This window comes from Castor canadensis, chromosome 19, assembly GCF_047511655.1.
Source record: "Castor canadensis chromosome 19, mCasCan1.hap1v2, whole genome shotgun sequence".
NCBI lineage: Eukaryota > Metazoa > Chordata > Mammalia > Rodentia > Castoridae > Castor > Castor canadensis.
Window position 1 is genome coordinate 4,201,646 of NC_133404.1, and position 17,908 is coordinate 4,219,553.

At 53.4% G+C, this 17,908-nt stretch overlaps 1 protein-coding gene across 1 annotated transcript in view; it reads right to left on the reverse strand.

Moving 5' to 3' along the window:
* Window positions 1-17,908, reverse strand: part of Hcn4 (hyperpolarization activated cyclic nucleotide gated potassium channel 4) — a 37,636-nt gene that overhangs the window by 5,171 nt on the left and 14,557 nt on the right. The window contains exons 2-4 of the mRNA XM_020165613.2: window positions 11,197-11,620; window positions 3,194-3,355; window positions 1,121-1,339 (exon numbers count right to left, since the gene is read on the reverse strand). Coding sequence (XP_020021202.2) covers window positions 1,121-1,339; window positions 3,194-3,355; window positions 11,197-11,620 — 805 coding nt within the window. The remainder of the gene's footprint in view (window positions 1-1,120; window positions 1,340-3,193; window positions 3,356-11,196; window positions 11,621-17,908) is intronic.

Sequence of the window (17,908 nt, forward strand, 5' to 3'; positions counted from 1 at the left end):
AGTCTCCCAAGTGCTGGGATTACAGGTGTGCACCACCACTTCCAGCTAGATTTGTATCTTGTTAAATGCCCCTGTGACTGCTGTGTGAAGAGTGGAGTGGCAGGCAGAAGCCTGCCTAGCTAATGAAATGGAATGGCTTGCTCTGGGTGACTATGGTACTGAGGATCTGATCTGTATTACTCCTCACAAACCCAAGGACACGCCTTACGCCACTCCATTTTACTTCTCAGAAGTGCCACAGCCACATTCACAGAGCTCAGCAGTTGACAGGTGATGAAGAGACCCCAGGCAGCCCGACCCAGGCCACGGCTCTTGGTTGCCATGGTTAGGCAGCTATTGCAATGACCTGGGGAGAGGTAAAACCTGGCACTGAAGGTAGACAGAGGCCAGCTGGGTTGAAGAAAGGGCGATGCTTGCTGCTCTGAAGCAGGCATCAATGACAGCCCAGTTTCTGGCCGGGTGTCTGTTCCTGGGGTCCACAGGGAAGAAAGGAGGTCTGGGGGTGGAGCAGGCAGGGAAGATGGCTCTGGTTTTGGACGTGATGTGGGTGAGGCGTCCGGGGAGCACACTGCGGAGCTGAGAATGAGGCGGGGCTGATTACATAATTAGGCCCTGCTGCTCATACACGGACATGGCGTGGGTGAGGGCGGGGTGACAGAACATAACAGGGCTCAGGGCCCAGCCACCACGAGATGACTGAGCAGAGAAGGCAGCAGAGGAAAGCAAGGACTGGCCAGATGGACGGAAAAGCGAGAGTGGGCAGCCATGAAAACCAAGTGAATGCCAAGAAGGACTGGGAACCTGTCACACACCGAGTGGCCGAGCACGATGAGGCCCTGAATCTAGCAACACAGAGAGCACGGGTCCTTCAGAATGGAAAGACCCCCCCTGGACACCAGGAGGGAGGGAGAGGGAACTGAAAAGACATGCGTAGGTTTAAGGCCAGGGAGTTGATGGGAGTTCTGGTCCAGGAAGTACCCCCAGCTCTGTCCCACTCTGAGAGTCCTGATCCCGGGGCTGGCACTTGGGAGCCTGGAAGGCCGCTGGCTGACCACCTGTGCTCCCTCTTGCAAAGGACCAGTGGGCGAGAGTCCTGTGTGGACACGGTGCTCTGACCTACCTTCTCCTGGTACTGGCGCCGGGAGGAGTCCAGGGACTGGATGAGGGCGGTGGCATGCCCGATGAACATGGCGTAGCAGGTGGCACCCACGATCATGCTGAGCATGGTAAGCCAGACGTCAGACAGGCCCACGGGCGCCTGGCGCCCGTAGCCAATGCACAGCATGTGACTCATTGCTTTGAAGAGGGCGTAGGAGTACTGCCTGCCCCAGGAGTTGTTCTGTGGACAGACGCACAGGGGCACGGGCCGGGGTGAGCGCGACTGGCCCTGGGACGGGGAGGTCCTGCTCACTAGCACCTAGAAGATCCCCGGTTGCCTCTCAGCCCTCAACCTTACTCTTCCCCAGCAGCCGGGCCCAGGGCTCCCCAGTTTCACTACTGGCTTGGGTAAAGGGCAGGAAGCCCCACTTAGGTCTTCCTCTTGCAGTGATGGGGGGGGTGGGAGAGACAGGGATTAGACTAGAAGGTCTGTCAAAGGGATGGGACCAGCCTAGCCCTATCTGACCTCAGCCCTCATGGGGGACAGCCTAGAGCCTCCTGGTAGAGTTGCAAAAGACCCCAGGCTGAGCCACCCTGCTGTCCCTTGCTAGATGAACTAGCTCCACCCCCCCCACCCCCAAACAGCTGCCAAGAGAAGCCCATTTCCCCACTGACCTCAATTACAAAACCAGCTAAGCCTCCCTGGGGGGGCTGTGGGGGGACGGCCTGAGCAGCCTGAGCTCTGTCCTGCTTTTGGGTGAGCGGAAGTGAAAGCTGCGAGCTGGTTCCCCCTGCAGAAGGAATCCTGTCCTCATCTTGCCGGGCTGCTGTGGCCACTAGCTTTCCTCCCACTGCCTCTAAGATGGTTTTGACTCTGGGGTGCAGGCTGAGGGGGAAAGGAGGGGGAGAAAGGCTCCTGGTTATTTCTATCTCCAAAGCTGGCTAGTGTCACCAGGAAGGCTCAGTGTGGGAACAGTGGCTCAGAAGGGCCAGCTGGTCTCAGATGGACCTGTCACCACCACACTCAGAGGAAACTGTTCTACGTGAGGGCCCAGGCGAACCCCACCACCGGCCCTATGCCCAGTGTCTCTCTGCAGAAACCTAGCCAATGTGCAACCTGCAGCGCCCGCCCAGAACCCTGAGCACTTCTGCAGCACCAGGCTGTCCCCAGCACCTGGAGGAAGGAAGGCAAAGGAGCCCTCAGAGCCCGGGGCCACATTCAAGGTCACTGTCCTGGGGTGACTGAGCTGAGCTAGTTCCTTGGGCCTGGTGGCTCAGTACACAGACCAGAGCAGGTGGGTAGGGCTGACTGATCCCCAGGGGTGGAAGGCGCCTGAGGGGCCCAGAGACAGCCCCCAGCTGCCTCCAGTCAGGGCTTCCAGCCTCACTGCTGAGCCTCTGGGGACTGGGCAATTCACTCCATATGGCCTAAGCGTTTACATTTAGCTTATCAAAAGGCTGTTTCGTAAAGGTCTGTTTGATGCTGAAAGACATCTTGGGGTCTCTTTCAGTCTTTCAAAACCAGTCTTTCCTCCCCTGGGGCCCTGGAGATTTACCTTCAGACCAAAAAGAACTGACTGGGAGGGAGTATAGGAGAGGCAGAGAAAGGCTCAGAGGGTTAGGGGGTCCTCCGCCCCACTGGGAACCCTTGCTGCCATAGCAGGGCTGGGGAACCCCACCTTCTCTCATCCCTTGGAGGGACAGGAGGGGTCAGACTCCATCCTGCCTGTCCTCCCTGCTCAGTCCTCCATGGGTGGCCAGCTGTGTGTATCTGGGGAGACCTGCAGCCCAGCACTGCCCCTGGAGCAGACAGTGGCTGTGTACCATCTAGTAGCCCATTTGAGATGCACTTAGTGTCCTTGTTGCCTTCTGTTTACTCAGGCTCAGCCCATCTGTGTCACCATGACACAACCCCAGGTCACCAGGTCTTAGTCTCCTTGAGGGAAATCAGGCCAAATGTCAGCGCTCTCAACTGCAGCGGACGGTAAGAAGGTGGGTGGCCTCCCACCGGAGGGAGCTCTGTGAATGGCTTCCTGCCTGGAATGGGTTAGGGCCACGGGACTGGCGCCTGTCTACCCACTGGGCGTGCACTCACCACCATGTCATTGATGGACACCCAGCAGTCGCGGGGGAAGTCCTGCAGCATAGGCACCAGGAACTGCAGGCAGCCGTCCCAGTGGCAAAGCAGGAGCATCATCCCAATGAGGTTCACGATGCGTACCACAGCGCTGGCCAGGTCGTAGGTCATATGGAAGATCTGCAGCAGAGGAGGGGACATGGGCCCAGGGAAGTGAGTGGCCAGGAGGAGCGGCAGCCCCTCCTAGCTGGACACTTCCCTGCACATCCATTGTGAATCCAGGCAGGGCTGAGGAGGGAGGGCGCCAGCCAGGGCCTGGAAGAGCCAAGACTGCAGGCTGTAGGGTCCCCAAGAGATGTTTCTGGCACCATGCAGATGCGGGGGCCACAGCCATCCAGATGTGGGGGAGGAGGATACCTGGAGCCCAGTGCAGCCCAGAAGAAGGCAAAGAAGCTGCCTCGTCAGGTTGCCTGGGGCATGAGGACACAAAGAAGGTCTGGAATCTGCCCCAGGGTGTAATGTGTCCCTAAATCTGTCACCGGAATCTCAAGATCCAGCCCAGGGGCAGAGGGCTTTGCCAAAGGCAGCCATGGGATTGCAGAGGGAGCAGCATCAGCCCATAGCTCCATATTCAAACAGACTGGATCCCAGGCCTGGTTCCTACTCAACTCCTGGCTGTGTGACCTTGACAAAGCCTCCAAACCTCTCTGTTTTCTCATCTGGAAAAGGGTGATAAAAATTCATAACTGAGTCAGTCGCCAAAAAGATTAAATTATACATATAAAGTACTTTAGAACTGAGTATAGACGTGTTCAATAAATTGCAAGCCATTACGAACTGATAGGTAGTAATTAATAATTAATCTTTAGTTAATATGTATTAGTGTTTCTCTCCCTTATGCTTGAATACAGTACAGCAGCACCCTCAGCCCCTGCCCACTGTCGCCTGTCCACCTCCACTGGTGTGGCTCTAAGTGGGAGGGCCCTGAGGTAGGGGGAACATCCCAGCATCCCTGCCCTGCCTCCTTGTCCCCAAGTTGCCACACACTAGTATATGGCAGGGGTCACCATGGTGATAGAGCAGGAAGGGGATGCAGAGGTGGGGAAGTCTAGAGAGAGGTCTGTGGAAGTTTTGGCCTTGTTCTGTTTTGGGGGCCTTGGGCAGTGCTTCTAGTCATCAAACCCCAGTTCTGGTTCCTTATATCATTCCCAGTAAATGCCTCTCCTGGAAAGGAGCTTTGGGTCAAAATTATGGGACTGTCAAATGCCACAGAGACCTAGCCAAACATTTCAGAAGGGGAAAGTGAGGCGCAAAGAGATGGACCCTAGATATTTCAACTCAGCCAAGACCACTGGTGACAGCAGTGGCAGTAGCAGGCAGAACAGCAGGCTTTAGGATGCGCTTCACCAAGCACCTGGCCATGACTCACAGAGACAGGCCTGCCTCTAACATGGAAGTAACCACGATAAGGAGAGTCGCAAAAACTACAGGTTTACATACTTTAAGTCATAAATCAGGCTGACAAACTGTTGAATAAAATATAGTCTTTTGGGGGGCCATTATAAAAATTTCAAGCGTATTTGTGTTGGTCCATTTTCTGTTGCTATAACAAAACACCTGAGATTGAGAAATGTATTAGATGTTGGGCTGGTGGAGTGGCTCAAGTGGTACAGTGCCTGCCTAGCAAGCAGGAGGCCTTGAGTTCAAACTCCAGTGCTGCCAAAAAAAAAAAAACAGAGGTGTATTTAGCTCACTGTTTTGCAGGTTCAAGAGCATGGTACCAGCATCGGTTTCTGTGGCCTACTTCAGAACAGGCTAGAAACTTGAACTCAGAAAACCATACTGGAACACAACCTGTTTCTCCTCTCCTCCCTGACTCTGTCTCACAGCAAGGGACCTCAGCCCACAACCGAGCTCCATCAGTGAGTCAAGGGTGTGCACAGAGCAGGACGGTCTTCTTGGGGTGTAGACTTGGGAAGGGGCCTGCACAGGCACCCTAGTGTGGTCTAGAAGGAATTGCAAAGAGCCCCCCAGACTCCTCACTATGGGAGGTCATCCTTCTAGAGTAGGGCGGTACAGCTCCTCTTCCTTGGGTCTCAGAGGGATCCAGACGTCTACTCCATGGCCCCAGGAGGTCAGGCTGTTATCAGTGCCCAGGAAAGCCCGTCCTGTAGGAGGGAGCAGGAGCTCACAGTCTAGCTGGGGAGTTGGTCATGCACAGGAAAGGAACTTGGGAGCAAGTTCACAGAAACTCAGGATGAGACCATGTTGTCCACGTCACACAGGACCCCAAAGATAATCAGCAATGTTCCTCCTCCCCCGAGGCCCAGGAGATACAGTAGATGGGAGCAGTGGATTAGTGCGTCCATCCAGTCGTCTCCCTGCCTATTCCACATGGCCACATCCTAAATCTGTTCCTCTCCATCTCACAACTGGCATCACCATTCATCCAGTTGAGCAACAAAACCCATCAGTCAGCCTGGATCCCCTTCCCACACCCAACCCAACCTGAGTCCTTGGGGCTCTGCTTCCTATAAGCATCCCAAATCTACTTCACACCATCCCAGAATAACCCAATCTACACACCCTGATGACTGCCCCCACCTCTGGATGAGGCTCTCCTCCCTTCTAAGCCATTCCCCACTGAGCATGTAGAAAGACACCTTCAAGGCATCAAGCAGCCTCTGTCACCCCGACTTTCAACTGTCCAGTGGCTCCTCATCACCCCTCACAGCACACTCCACCTGCTGACTGTGGCCTCCCCAGCTCTCCCACTCGCCTCAGGCCACCTCCTCCAGCTACACTGGCTGTCTTCAAGTCATTCACCACCCCAGCCAGTTCTCATGTGCTGCAGGACCCCAGTCCCTGACTTGCCAACCCATCTGCCTATGTCCTTCCTCCAGCTCCCAGCCTCCTGTCTTCACCACTTCCCCGGAGAGGCTGCCTGCTCCTGTGTGAAGGAGCCCATGATTCTCCCGTCCACTCTCAACAGGACTTCACCCTGACTCATTTCCTCTGTGGCATGCGTTTACTAACTGCCATCCTGTTCTATGAGAGGGGTCTTTCCTATATTTTTCACCTCTGCATCTCTCCATGCGTAGCACAGGTAGACATCAGGAACGTCTGTGGATTGCCTAAATACATGCATGTATGTTTAAATGAATGAACGGTTACCATATGGAAGTCAAGGAAGCCTTGGGCCATGCCTACTCAATGTCCCAGACTGTCACAGGCCACAAGTACTGCTCCTTTCTATGAATCACTCTAGGCCTTAAATTCGGAAGCATCTTGGTATGTCTTGAGGCAATGGCTTTTCTTCTTTTCGCACCATCTGTTTCTCTTTCTTCTCAACTAATTTTCTTCCAAGATGGAATCTTTGTCTAATTTTGCCTTTATCACAATCTCAGCAATGAATGTGGCACAGAGCACGTGGTAGGCTCTCAGGACCTGAGAAGTGCTTAATGACGAAGGTGAAGGTGACAATGACAGTGACAGCTGGTGGTGTGCATGCGCTCTGGGAAGAATCATGATGCTTTCTCCTCCAGGTGGACAGATGTGAACACTCCACAGACAGCAGTGCCCTGTACTGAGTGAAGAAGGGCGGTGTGGACACCGGGCTGTGTGGATGGTTCTGACTGCACAGCCAGATCGGCCTGGCCCATCTGAGCTTCCTGGAAAGAGCCAGTTGGGGCCCATCCACTCAGGCCAGGAGGGTGCCCTCAGTTGTAAGGATGCTCGCTGCACCCCCAGAACTCAACAGCACCCAGGACACAGTTGCTGGGAGAAGCTTTTCAATACTATGTGTCCCCGCTGTGGGCTGGGGCCTCAGGCCACCCGCCAGTCAGCTGCACTACACAAATATTTGCCTTGCTCTTTATATTTCATAAAAACCCTGTCTTATGATGTTGGTTCTGACTGCAGCGGGGGGTGGGGGAGGTGGACTTAAGCACCTTCCTTTCCAGGCCCCCCTGTACCCTTGCCGGGTGGACAGCCTGGGCAGCTCACCTGACAGAAGCCTGAGCTCACTTATTCTGCAGTTTTTCAACTGCAGTGCAAGAATGGAACATGTCCTCCACCATAGGCAGGTGTCTCTCCTCTCAGAGCCTCAGTTTCCTTATCTGTGGAATGGGTCAGTAAACTGCTAACTGGAGTTGTCTTGGAAACCAGATGGAATAATGTCTGCAGGTGGCACATAGTAGGTACCCTGCACGTCAGTTCCTTTCCTTCCTTCTCTTTCCCAGCTCTTCAAACAGGTGATTTCTCAGTCCTGAGAAGATACTAGAAATTGGTGGTCAGGCTGCCATGGAGATTTATATGAAGGCCTCTTCTTGGAGCATGGGTTGTAGTCCCTCCCAGGGACTCGCTTTCTCCCGCGTCTCAGGAATGAGACATAGAGGACAACAATCCAAAGCCTGGGAGAGAGGCCAGTGAACAGGTATCCAGGGCACTTCCTGGAGCAGCTGGCCTGAGGCTCACACTGGGTCCCTTCCTGTGGCTAGTAGAGAAAGCCACCCAGGTCACTCCTGTGTCTTGCCTTCTTCTCATAGGTGCCAACCACTGGGGTCTGAGAGAGCTGGAGAACTGGAGGCCCACAGGAGAAGGAGTGGTCAGAAGCTACATCGCCTCCTAGGCCTGGCCTTCTGCCTCCAGCTCTCCTTCCTGCCAGTCCAGGCTGTGGCTGCTGGGAGAGAAGAGGCTTTTGGGATGGGTCACTGGTGTGCAGGGGCCTGCAGGGGAACATCCGAAGGGGGGGCGACCGAGGTTTCTAAAATAGCCTGCGTGCCTGTAACAAGCTCACACCTCAGAGGGAGGGAGGAGGCAGGCTGGGGGAGGCTCAGGAGGGAGGCTGCTGGCCTAGATCTCCAGGACAGATCAGAGGCTTCGTCCCCTGCCAGGGCAGACTGCAATTGCCCTAAACCACTTCTCCCTACCCCCTGCCACCAACACTCAGGAAATCTCTTCATGAGAAGTAGGCCTGGGAGTGGCTCAGGAAGACAGTCAAAGCCCTTCTCTCATGCGCCCTGGGCCCAAACGGTCTTCCTGTTGCTGCCTCCAGCAAGCTGAGGATGGAAGAAGCCCTGCGGCTAGAGTGAGCTGTAAACGACCTGGGGACAGGGTTCCTAAGGCCAGCTGGGAAACCCCAATCCAATTCCAGGGGACCAATGGGAGCCATTGGCTGGGCTGTGTGTTGGCAGAAACCAGCTCAAAGCAATTTCCTCCCCAGCTGGTAGGAGAGATAAGGGTGCATGTGAAGGGGGGTGGGGAGTCGTCCATCTGGGCTCCTGGGATCTCCCTGCTTGCCAACTACATTGGGTGACAATGTCCAGTTCAGGGCCTGAGGCCTCCTGGGGCCTCTACCGCCACCAAGGAAAGGCCAGGACTAAAGCCTGCCTAGTCAGTTCTGGGCAGCCCGGTGGGTAGCCAGGCCAGCGGGGCAGTGAAGACAGCAGCCCTGGGCATGAGCTCCCGAATGTATGGTTCAGGGATAATTAAAGAAGAGCTTAGCTCTGTCCCTGGGTCATCCTGTCCAGACATTGGCAACTTTGTCAACTCCCACCAAATACCAAGCTCTCAGAGTCTGGGCCTAAGAGAGGAGCAAGATCAAGACCCCCCAGAAGCCAATGCTAGAGAAGGGAAAGAGCTGCTACCTGTTTGCTAGTATTAATGACAGAGTAACTGTGGGTCCAAGTCCCATGGAAGGTCAAGGGTTGCTCAGGGTCTGAGGGAGGCACCTGGGTCCTGCCATGTCTACCCGCGACAGAAACCAGGAAACAAACCTGTCGGGGCATTCTGGGAAATACACCTCCCTCCTGTTTTCACAGCCACTCAGAGTGGGCGGGCCAGTTACCCACCCTCAGAGGTCCTGTCCCTTCTCAGCCATGAGCTCAGAGCACCTAAATGTCCCTGAGGTACCTCAAATCCAGCCTGTCCCACGCAACCCCCTACTCCACATGTCCTCCCCCATTCCATTCCCGCTGCCTGCCTTTGATCGCAGCCAGGAGTCCTGCCTATTCTGTTGGCCCGTGGTCCCCCCAGCTAGGCCAGGGCCAAGGCAAGGGTGCACCTAGCCAACATGGCAGGCTAGCAGTCTTGAAACCAGGAGACAGGAAGCCCTGGTCACAAATGCTACCACTGTAGGATGACCCTGCTGATCCTCAGTTTCCTCTCCTGGCAAATGAAGGTGATCAATCCTGTCCTGTTAACCTTGCCAGCTATTGCTAAGACACCTGGGTGGGGAGGAATGTTCAGTAATGAGTCTTCCTCATCAGCCTTCGTGGGAAGGTCCTACTTTACCCATTTTGCAGATAAAGACAACAAGCCTCAGAGAGGCAAGGTACACCAAGCCCACACAGCCAGGCGGTGTGGAGCTGAGATTTTAATTCGGCTCTGACATGTGGCATTCTAGCTCCAAAGCCCGAGAGGATCCCATTACACCAGCAGGGACTGCCATGCCAAGAGAGAGAGCGAGAGCTAAATGGATTCCGTTCTAGTTCTGCCAGAGGTCTACCTCATGACCTTGGGCAAGTCACTCCCCTCTTTGTCAGCAGGAATAGTGCAAATTTTCCAAGCTGAAGAGCATTCTGCCAAGCTGGTGTAGGCATTTCTCCCACAGCACATGTGTTCGTGACGCCTCTGACCTGAATCTGCCGGTACCCTGACCATCAGTCGTGGGTGCTGCCGGCTGGGGCCCAGACTTCCACTGGGAATGGGGGCTCTGTGTCATGGTTATGGGGCTTTCCATCCAATCAAGCAGGGGTCCATCCAATCAAACAACTTCCCAGCTCAACCCACTCCACACGCCAAGGTGGGTGTCTCACAGAACAGTCTTCTTGTAATCCCAGAACCCCAGGGTGCTGCCAAAGCAAACAACAGACCCAAGTGTCTGGCAAGGTCACCGCACTGCTTCCTACCTGGTCCCCAGTCCCCCTTTTCCCTCCTGCAGCTGGATGCTTTGGCCCAGCAAAGAGTCAGTGCTCTTCAGGACCCAATTCATGTACAATTTTTATTTAGTTTCTGAGGCCGTAACTTTGTGCACAGGACTCCAGGCTCTGGGGTGGTGATGGTGGGGGGGGGGCGGGTCTTTCATCCTCTACTGGTAGCATCTGCATCTTCACCAGGGGCTGGCCCCAGGCGGCTGGCACTGCTTTGGCTGCTGGCTCTCGACCTGGGAGCGCCATGAACTACACTCCCAGGTGAGGGGATGTAAATATTGCAATCTTCTCCTGACTGGGGTAACTTTGAGGTATGGTGTACACTGCGTCCAAGAGCTCCCCGTGGGACCGGGCCAACGTTAACCTCTATGGGACTGTGACAGACGTCCCATCTTGCTTGGCTTCCTACCTGCCCCTCTTCTCCACTCCCTTACCACAGGGACTCTTCCCCACTCTCAAATCACTTTCGTGCAAATTCTCATCTCAGGGTATGCTCCCGAAGAACCCAGTCCAAAACAGTTGCCAACAAAATCTGTACAAAAACACAAATTTCTGCATTTATCATAACCAATCTGTAGACCTAGCAACCCTGGATCCATTCCCAGACAACACCAACCAGGTAGAGCTAAACAAAGGCGGCCCACCAAGCCAGAAAATGTGCTCCGCAGTTCTCCCCAGTCCAGCACACCCCACACCATCCCCCTACTGGCCCTTTCCAGGCTTATGAGTTTATAACCCCTCCCATGTAGTGAAGCAATCATATCTGAAATCGTCTGGCATCCTAGGTTTACCAATTACCGAGCACACAACCTTGAGTAAATCACGTCATCCAGCTGTCTCTCAGTTTCCTGTGATGAACGAGTGTCTGCATGTACCTATGTGGTAAAAGGCTATTATGGACTTAAATGGGATACTGCATGTAAAGTGCTTTGGGCAGTGCCTAAGTTACTAATATTTGTCCTCTTAGAGCAGATATGTCTGCTTAACAAGGTGACAGGTCACGTCCAAGTATTTGAGATTGCTTGCTGGCTCTGCTCTCCTCCCAGGGGAATATTCCCTCCCCGAAGAGGTTTGGTGTGACCCACTCACCTCTTCCCACTGGTGAATGTATCGGATGAGGCGGGAGAGACGCAGCAAGCGCAGGAGGCTGAGGATCTTGGTGAAGCGGACGATACGCAGGGCCCTAGCAGTCTTGTACACCTCTGAGTCGATTCGTGTCTCCACAATGAGGAAGATGTAGTCCACGGGGATGGAGGAGATAAAATCCACCACAAACCAGCTTTTCAGGTACTTCATCTTGATCCGCTGTGGGTCCAGGATGATCTCCGTGTTGTCCTCCACCACGATCCCTGTGCGGAAGTTGAGGACCAGGTCGATGAGGAAGAATGTGTCTGACACCACGTTGAAGACGATCCAGGGTGTGGTATTTTCATCCTTGAAGAAGGTGATACCCACAGGAATGATGATCAGGTTTCCTACCATTAGCAGCAGCATGGTCAGGTCCCAGTAAAACCTGCCCAGAGACATGGGGGTCAGTCACTAGGAGGAGAGAGGACAGATATGAACAAGGAGAGAATGCTCCCAGGGAGAGCAAATGGGAGCAGGGAAGTCTCGGGGCTCAGAGATGCTCTACAAGACAAGCCCGAGTACCAGGACAAGATGAAGGGACTGCAGGCACAGGGAATGACATAGAAAGAGGCTCTTCACTCACGAAGGGTACCCTCCTTCCAGCCCTCTGTGAACTCCCCAGGTGACAAGTCTCCTCCAGCCATCCTCTCTTCCCCTATGAGAGTCAGGCTGAGATGCAGTGACACCCAGAGAGAAGTGAAAGGCTGTGTCAGTGACAGAAGCAGTTCACCTCAACCACCCCAGGTTCAGGCCAGGCTGCCCCATCTTCCTTGAGGGTTGCCTGTGGCCTGAGACAGGCTGTCAAGCAGACATGCCACAGACCATGACCAGAGAGCAGGGAAGGTCCAGACACAAAGCAGATGCCTGGGAGGCAGAGGCCTCAGACTCTGCCACTGATATACTATGTGACATCAACCAGGTGTCTCCTCACTCTGGGCCTCAGTTTCCCCACTGTGCAATGAGTGCTATAATTCTGATCTGACCTCCCTCGAACTGCCTCTCTGGCATCCCCCTTTAGTCAGAAAATATCTGATCAACTCACTCCCTGTAACATGGGAGTGTGGGGAAGCTGGAATAGCATCAAAGGGTGGAGTTGTTAAGGGGGGCGGTGGGATTTCAGGCACTGGTGAGCTCCATGAAGGGAGATCAGCCAGGGTTGCCACCATCATTTTTCCTAAAGCCTCAACACTCCCACAAGCCCTGAGGAAGACCCCAAAGGCTCCTCAGGGCAAAGCTCAGAGAGTTCAAACAAGGAGAAGAGACACACCGCAGGCTTTCAGGACCCTCTGTGCATTGTGCAGAAGACACAGGCAGGCCCAGACCACACCTAGAAGGTACGGCCAACCATTTTCAGGATCCCACCCAAGTACCAGCCATCCCCGGGCCACCCTCAAGACTAGAGCCTTGCACTGCACAGCTGCTTCCCTCTGATGTTAATTTAGACAGTTACACAGTGACAGACAAATGTACTGAGTCAAGCAGAAATAAGCACATCTTCTCCCAGGATAAATAACCTGACAGTCATCTTTAGTTCTCTGCTGCAGGGAAGACAGAAGGAAGCACTCCTTAAGTCCTCAGAGAGGCTCCCCAAAATTGAATCACCCCTACCTGAAGAGGTCTGTGTTTTGCAAAGAAATTACTCCACAGAAAATTATTTTCTTTGCCAGACTCAAAATGATCCTGTAAGACAAGGAGAGGGCAGGGTTGCCTCACAGGAGGTACATGACACAACTGTCCCACATCATCGGCTCAGGGAAGAGCAGCTCCAAGGAGGCTTCTGGCCACTTGAGGGCCTCACAACTGGGCTCCTGATGGCTTCGATTTCTAAAGCTGGTGCCAAGGTCAACTTCCACTCCTTCATGACCTCATGACCCACCACTCCTTCTCTATGTCTGGTGGAGAACCCACGAATGCTGCAGACACACCCTAGCCTCCACACCCTTCTGCAAGGAGCATAACAACTTACCAAGGAGTCGTGGGCCCTGGGAGAATGGCACCAGCTTCTAGGTGGTGCTGAAGCTGGGAACCTCTGCCCAGCTGCACACATGCCACTCAAAGGCTGCTGTGTATACTCATTAGAAACTACATCAAGGTATCCCCATTCACACACAGTGTGCAAACAGCCTGCACACACACCATCACCATTCCTTTCCATTTAATCTCCTGGGGGAAAGAAAACAAAACAAAACAGAAAGAACACTGTGGCTCAGAGAACCCACTGAGGGCCATGTGGTCTTCTGTACAGAAAGCTAATAATACACTCAGGCAAGAGGAGTTTCTAAAATTAACAGATTGGGTGCAAGGCGGCTGGGAATGCTGACTCGGTCAGGCCTGCCACTCCAGCGGGTTTCTACACTCCCCGCCCCCCACCAGCTCCAGTCCCCTCAATTACAGACCAAATTCAAGACAGTAATTAACAGGAGAATGTTTGCATTTAGTGGTCTTCATAAAACCAAATTACATGAGGCAAAACACCCATTTCCTTACATTCTGACTAATTATTTCAATCTTGAGTTTCCAGATGCTCAAGATATTTCTGGTGCCTGATGTGGGCTGGGGTCGGAATACTGGAGTTTTCCTCCCTGGCCAGGAATGTCACAGATCTGCTTGAGTGGCAGCATATCCCAGTAAAGGAACACAGATCTGTGGCCAGCCAACCAGTTCCATCATGACCCCAAGTTCACTCAACTTCTTCCTGCCTCAGTCTTCTCTCACGCTGAATGAGGATGACTGAAGCTGAGCAAGGTAGTGCATGCCTGTAAATCCCAGGTACTCCAGAAGCAGAGGCAGGAGCAACGTGAGTTCGAGGACAACCTGGGCAAAGTTAGCAAATCCCATCTCAAAAACAAAAAACCTGGGAGTTTTGCTCAAGTGGTACATCACTTGCCTAGCAAGCACAAGGTCCTAGGTTCAATTCCCAGTACCATCAAAAAAAAAAGAAAAAAAAAAAAAACAATCACAGTACCTAACCAGCAAAATTGTTATAAGAATGAAATGAATCGATATCTGTAAAACGTTCTGACTTATGCCCCAGATTGCAAAATACGTAAATAAATAATTCACAGATTTGCAGGAAAGATGTGAGAAAAGTGGGAAGATTAAGCCTTGCAGGGAAGAACTGAAGTCAAGCATCTATTGCATGGGTGTGGGGCTGGAGGGGGGGGATCCCATAACAAACTCAGGAAGGTCACTGGCAGAAGGCAGGGGTACAATACATGACTGGTAGGTGACCAGTGTCCAGATGCCCTGACCTCAGGAAATTCGTGATCGCATCAGAGGACAATGCTTGGGTAGAAGAGAAGCTGAGCAGAGAAACTATTCCTGCAGCTCAGGCATCTGAAAAGGTGGCTCCTGCTGACATAGACAGATGAGGCAAGGAAAGAGCTCCTGAGCAGGTGAGAGGACTCAGGCTTTAGGAGGAAACCTGCTCTTGGTCTTCTGAATTTATCCTTCCATACTCTGCCAGATTGCTGGCACAGATCTCCGAAAGCCTGGTCAGGCCAGAGCCAAAACTTGTGTTCAGCACCATGGACAGCGTCCGTCACGCCTGCCAGCCCTGCTCTGCAGCCCGGGAAGTTGGCAGCTGCTTCCTATTGGCATCCTCAGCCCCCTGGCCCTTCTTCATCCCCAGTCCTGGTGGTCAGAGGCATTTCAAGTGATTCCTTCATGCACCTGGGCTTTTTCAGTGGGGGTTTCTTGGGGACTAAACCCCCTCCCCAATGCTGCACACATATGGAGTATGAGCTTTATGCTTTCTATGAATTCTTTTAACCCTCACACGAGCACTACAGCTGCTACTGTCTGTATTTTACAGATGACGATACTGGGGCCCAAATAGAAGTGTTTGCCAAAGACCACCCAGCTAGTGAGGAGCCAAAGCAAGAGTCAGGGGAATTTGTGGGACTCCAGAATCTGAGCTCTTGGGGTTTTAGACACCCACCGTGGGATGTGGGAGGTAGACAAGGCTCTCTGACACCTTTGCATAACAGTGGGGAGGTGGCTTACCACAGCAGGTGCAGCCCCTGCCCATCAGGAGCTGGGAAGAGGATCGGTGGGCACCTAGCCTCCTTGATGCCAGGCCTCCTGGGGTTCCTCTCGGTGGGGAGGTAGGTGTACCCTCCAGTGTTAAAGGATCCCTGGCTATCAGAAATCAGTCAGTTGGGCACAATTACACCCATGTGCAGAAGGGGAAACTGAGCTCCACAAAGGAGGGAAAAGTAGCATTGCCAAAGTCTCAAGATAGACACCCAAGGCTCCCCTAGTAACCCACTGCCTCTGGAATCATTCATAAGTCCCACAATCTCAAGTCCACAACCATGGTGGCAGCCTAGCAACTGGTACTGGAGGAGCAGTCCCATGTGCAGAAGGAATGGGGATGTCTGCACCATGTCGTGGTGTGGTCTGAGAGGACAGTTATCTCCTCCAGGGAGCCCAGGGAAGAAGAGATAGGAGGCCCTGACCCCCTGAGACCAGAGACTCAAGGACTAGAGTGAGGGCCGTCCTCTTCCCTGGGGGCTGAAAAGGATGGGAAGGGTGAGAAGCTGGAGACAGTAGGAAGGTTCTAGCAGGGATAACCTCCCTTGGCTCCCCTTGTCCTCAAGTTGACGCTGGTCTTTGAGCACACACTCACTATGCACATGTCCAAACCTGTACACACACCAATACTCTGTTGTAAATGCTCTTGCCTGTGTACTCATTTTACTCTCACATGTACACCCACTTTCACACGCGCATATACTTCAACACCCACTGTGTACATTTTGACACGAATGATATCCCCTGGAATTTTTGTCAGCTGGAAGAAAGAGAATGGCATTGTTTTTGCAATTAAAATCTTTCCATCCTTCCAAATTCATCCGAACAGCTACCAGGGCCTCTCCGTGCTCTGACCAGTGGAGCCTCCATTCCTGCCTGAGCCCTGGTTTCAGCTCTTCCATGGGCTCCTGGAGGGCCAGGCTTTGTCTCAGACACTCCTGTGTTGTGTATGCTGACGGCAACCCACAGTTCCTGCTGGGCACAGCTCCCACTCAGACTCCCCTGCTAGCACCAACCTGCATTCCCACTTGCCTGCAAAATGTGTCCACTTGGAAGGCCAGCTGTCCGGACACCCAGTGAGCCTCCAGCTGAGCTCAGCATCCTCAAAGCTGAATGGCACAGTCTGCATTTCAATCACATGGGCTTAGCACCTCACAGTTGCACAGCTGTCCTCCACCACCTTCTCTTACCCCATGTGACCCTACTCTTCCAGAAGTCACCACATTTACCTGGCTCCTCCTGTAACTTCGGATCTGTTCCAGACCTGCTCCCCACTTTTCACCTCCACCTACCTGGTCTCCAGGCTTCATTCTCTCTCCCTCCACCTCATGTGCCCTGTGCACTATCTTTCCAAATTATGGTTGTCACCCTGACTTGAACCACGGTGGTAGCCCCCACTACAGAAGTGTGAGCTCTTTAGCCAACTGCCCCATCCTTCACCTTCCACTCATCTCCACAGTAGCTCATCCCCTCCTGGATACCATCTCTATCCACACCCTGGTCCCCCTCCTGAGAGCCACCTTCCCTTGTCCAAGGCCCAAAGGCCTCCTTCTCAGTGACATTTACCTAGCCATGTTCCCGCCTGGGGCTTGGGTTTCTGTTAGCGGAAGTCACAATACCGCCCCTTTCATCAGAGTCTACCTTACTGACCCTCCTTCTAGCTCCCCTCCCTCCTCCAGGAGTCTTCACATCTGGGAAAGGGATGGGAAGTTCCCCTCCATTCATGACCTTCCCTCTATTTTTCCAGTTCAGCAAAGACAGGGTGATGACAGTCAGCAAGAATGGAGGGGACAGCAGGGGCATTTGGGGTTATTCTATTTAATACTCAAAAAGACCCTAAGAGGTAGATACTGTGATTATGCCCATTTGACAGACAAGGAGACTGAGGCACAAGACCTTGAGAAATCCATAGTATATGGTGGATCAGGAATTCAAATGCAAACAGACTGACTAAGTCAGATTTGTAGGGTGGTTAGAAAGAGGGACTAAGTCAAACTGACTTATGTAAGTTCAGCCAGTGAGATCTTATTACTCTCAAACTTCCTCTCTCCCTCCCCATCCTCCCTCCCAAAAGCCTCTCCTGGGCTCTTCCATGGCCCCTTCCTCCTGAACTTCCTCACCGCTCTACCTCTTAGTTTCTCCTAGGATACCACTCTCCCAACCCCTCACATCCCAAGGTCAGGGGTGGGTCAGCCCCCTCCCCTCTTCCTCCTGCTCCACTTCCTGCCTGTGGTAGAAATGTCTACTAGATCCTGTCATCTGCTGGCCAGCCTCCCAGCATCCATCTGCTACCCTGCAGGGCTGTGGTGATGATAGCACTTGGACTGCCATCTTCTGTTCCACTCTGAGTCCTACCACCCCCCACCCCCGCCTCCCAGCACCTCTGTTGTCCATTCCAGCCCACTGCCCCACCCCGGCCATCTGGGGTGAGCCTCCTCTCCAACTTCCCTACTCCAGCTCCCTTCGCTGTGCCTTGTCCGCCCTGCAGGGTCCCTGGAGCCGGGAGTACGCTGGCTCTTCAAATTTTCCCCGAAGAGCCCACCTGCCTGCCCCAGACATAAAAGTCCAGCTCACCCACCTCTCTATCACCATCGTCACCTCCTGTGCCCCTCTCTAGAACCCTCTTCACAAAAGCATG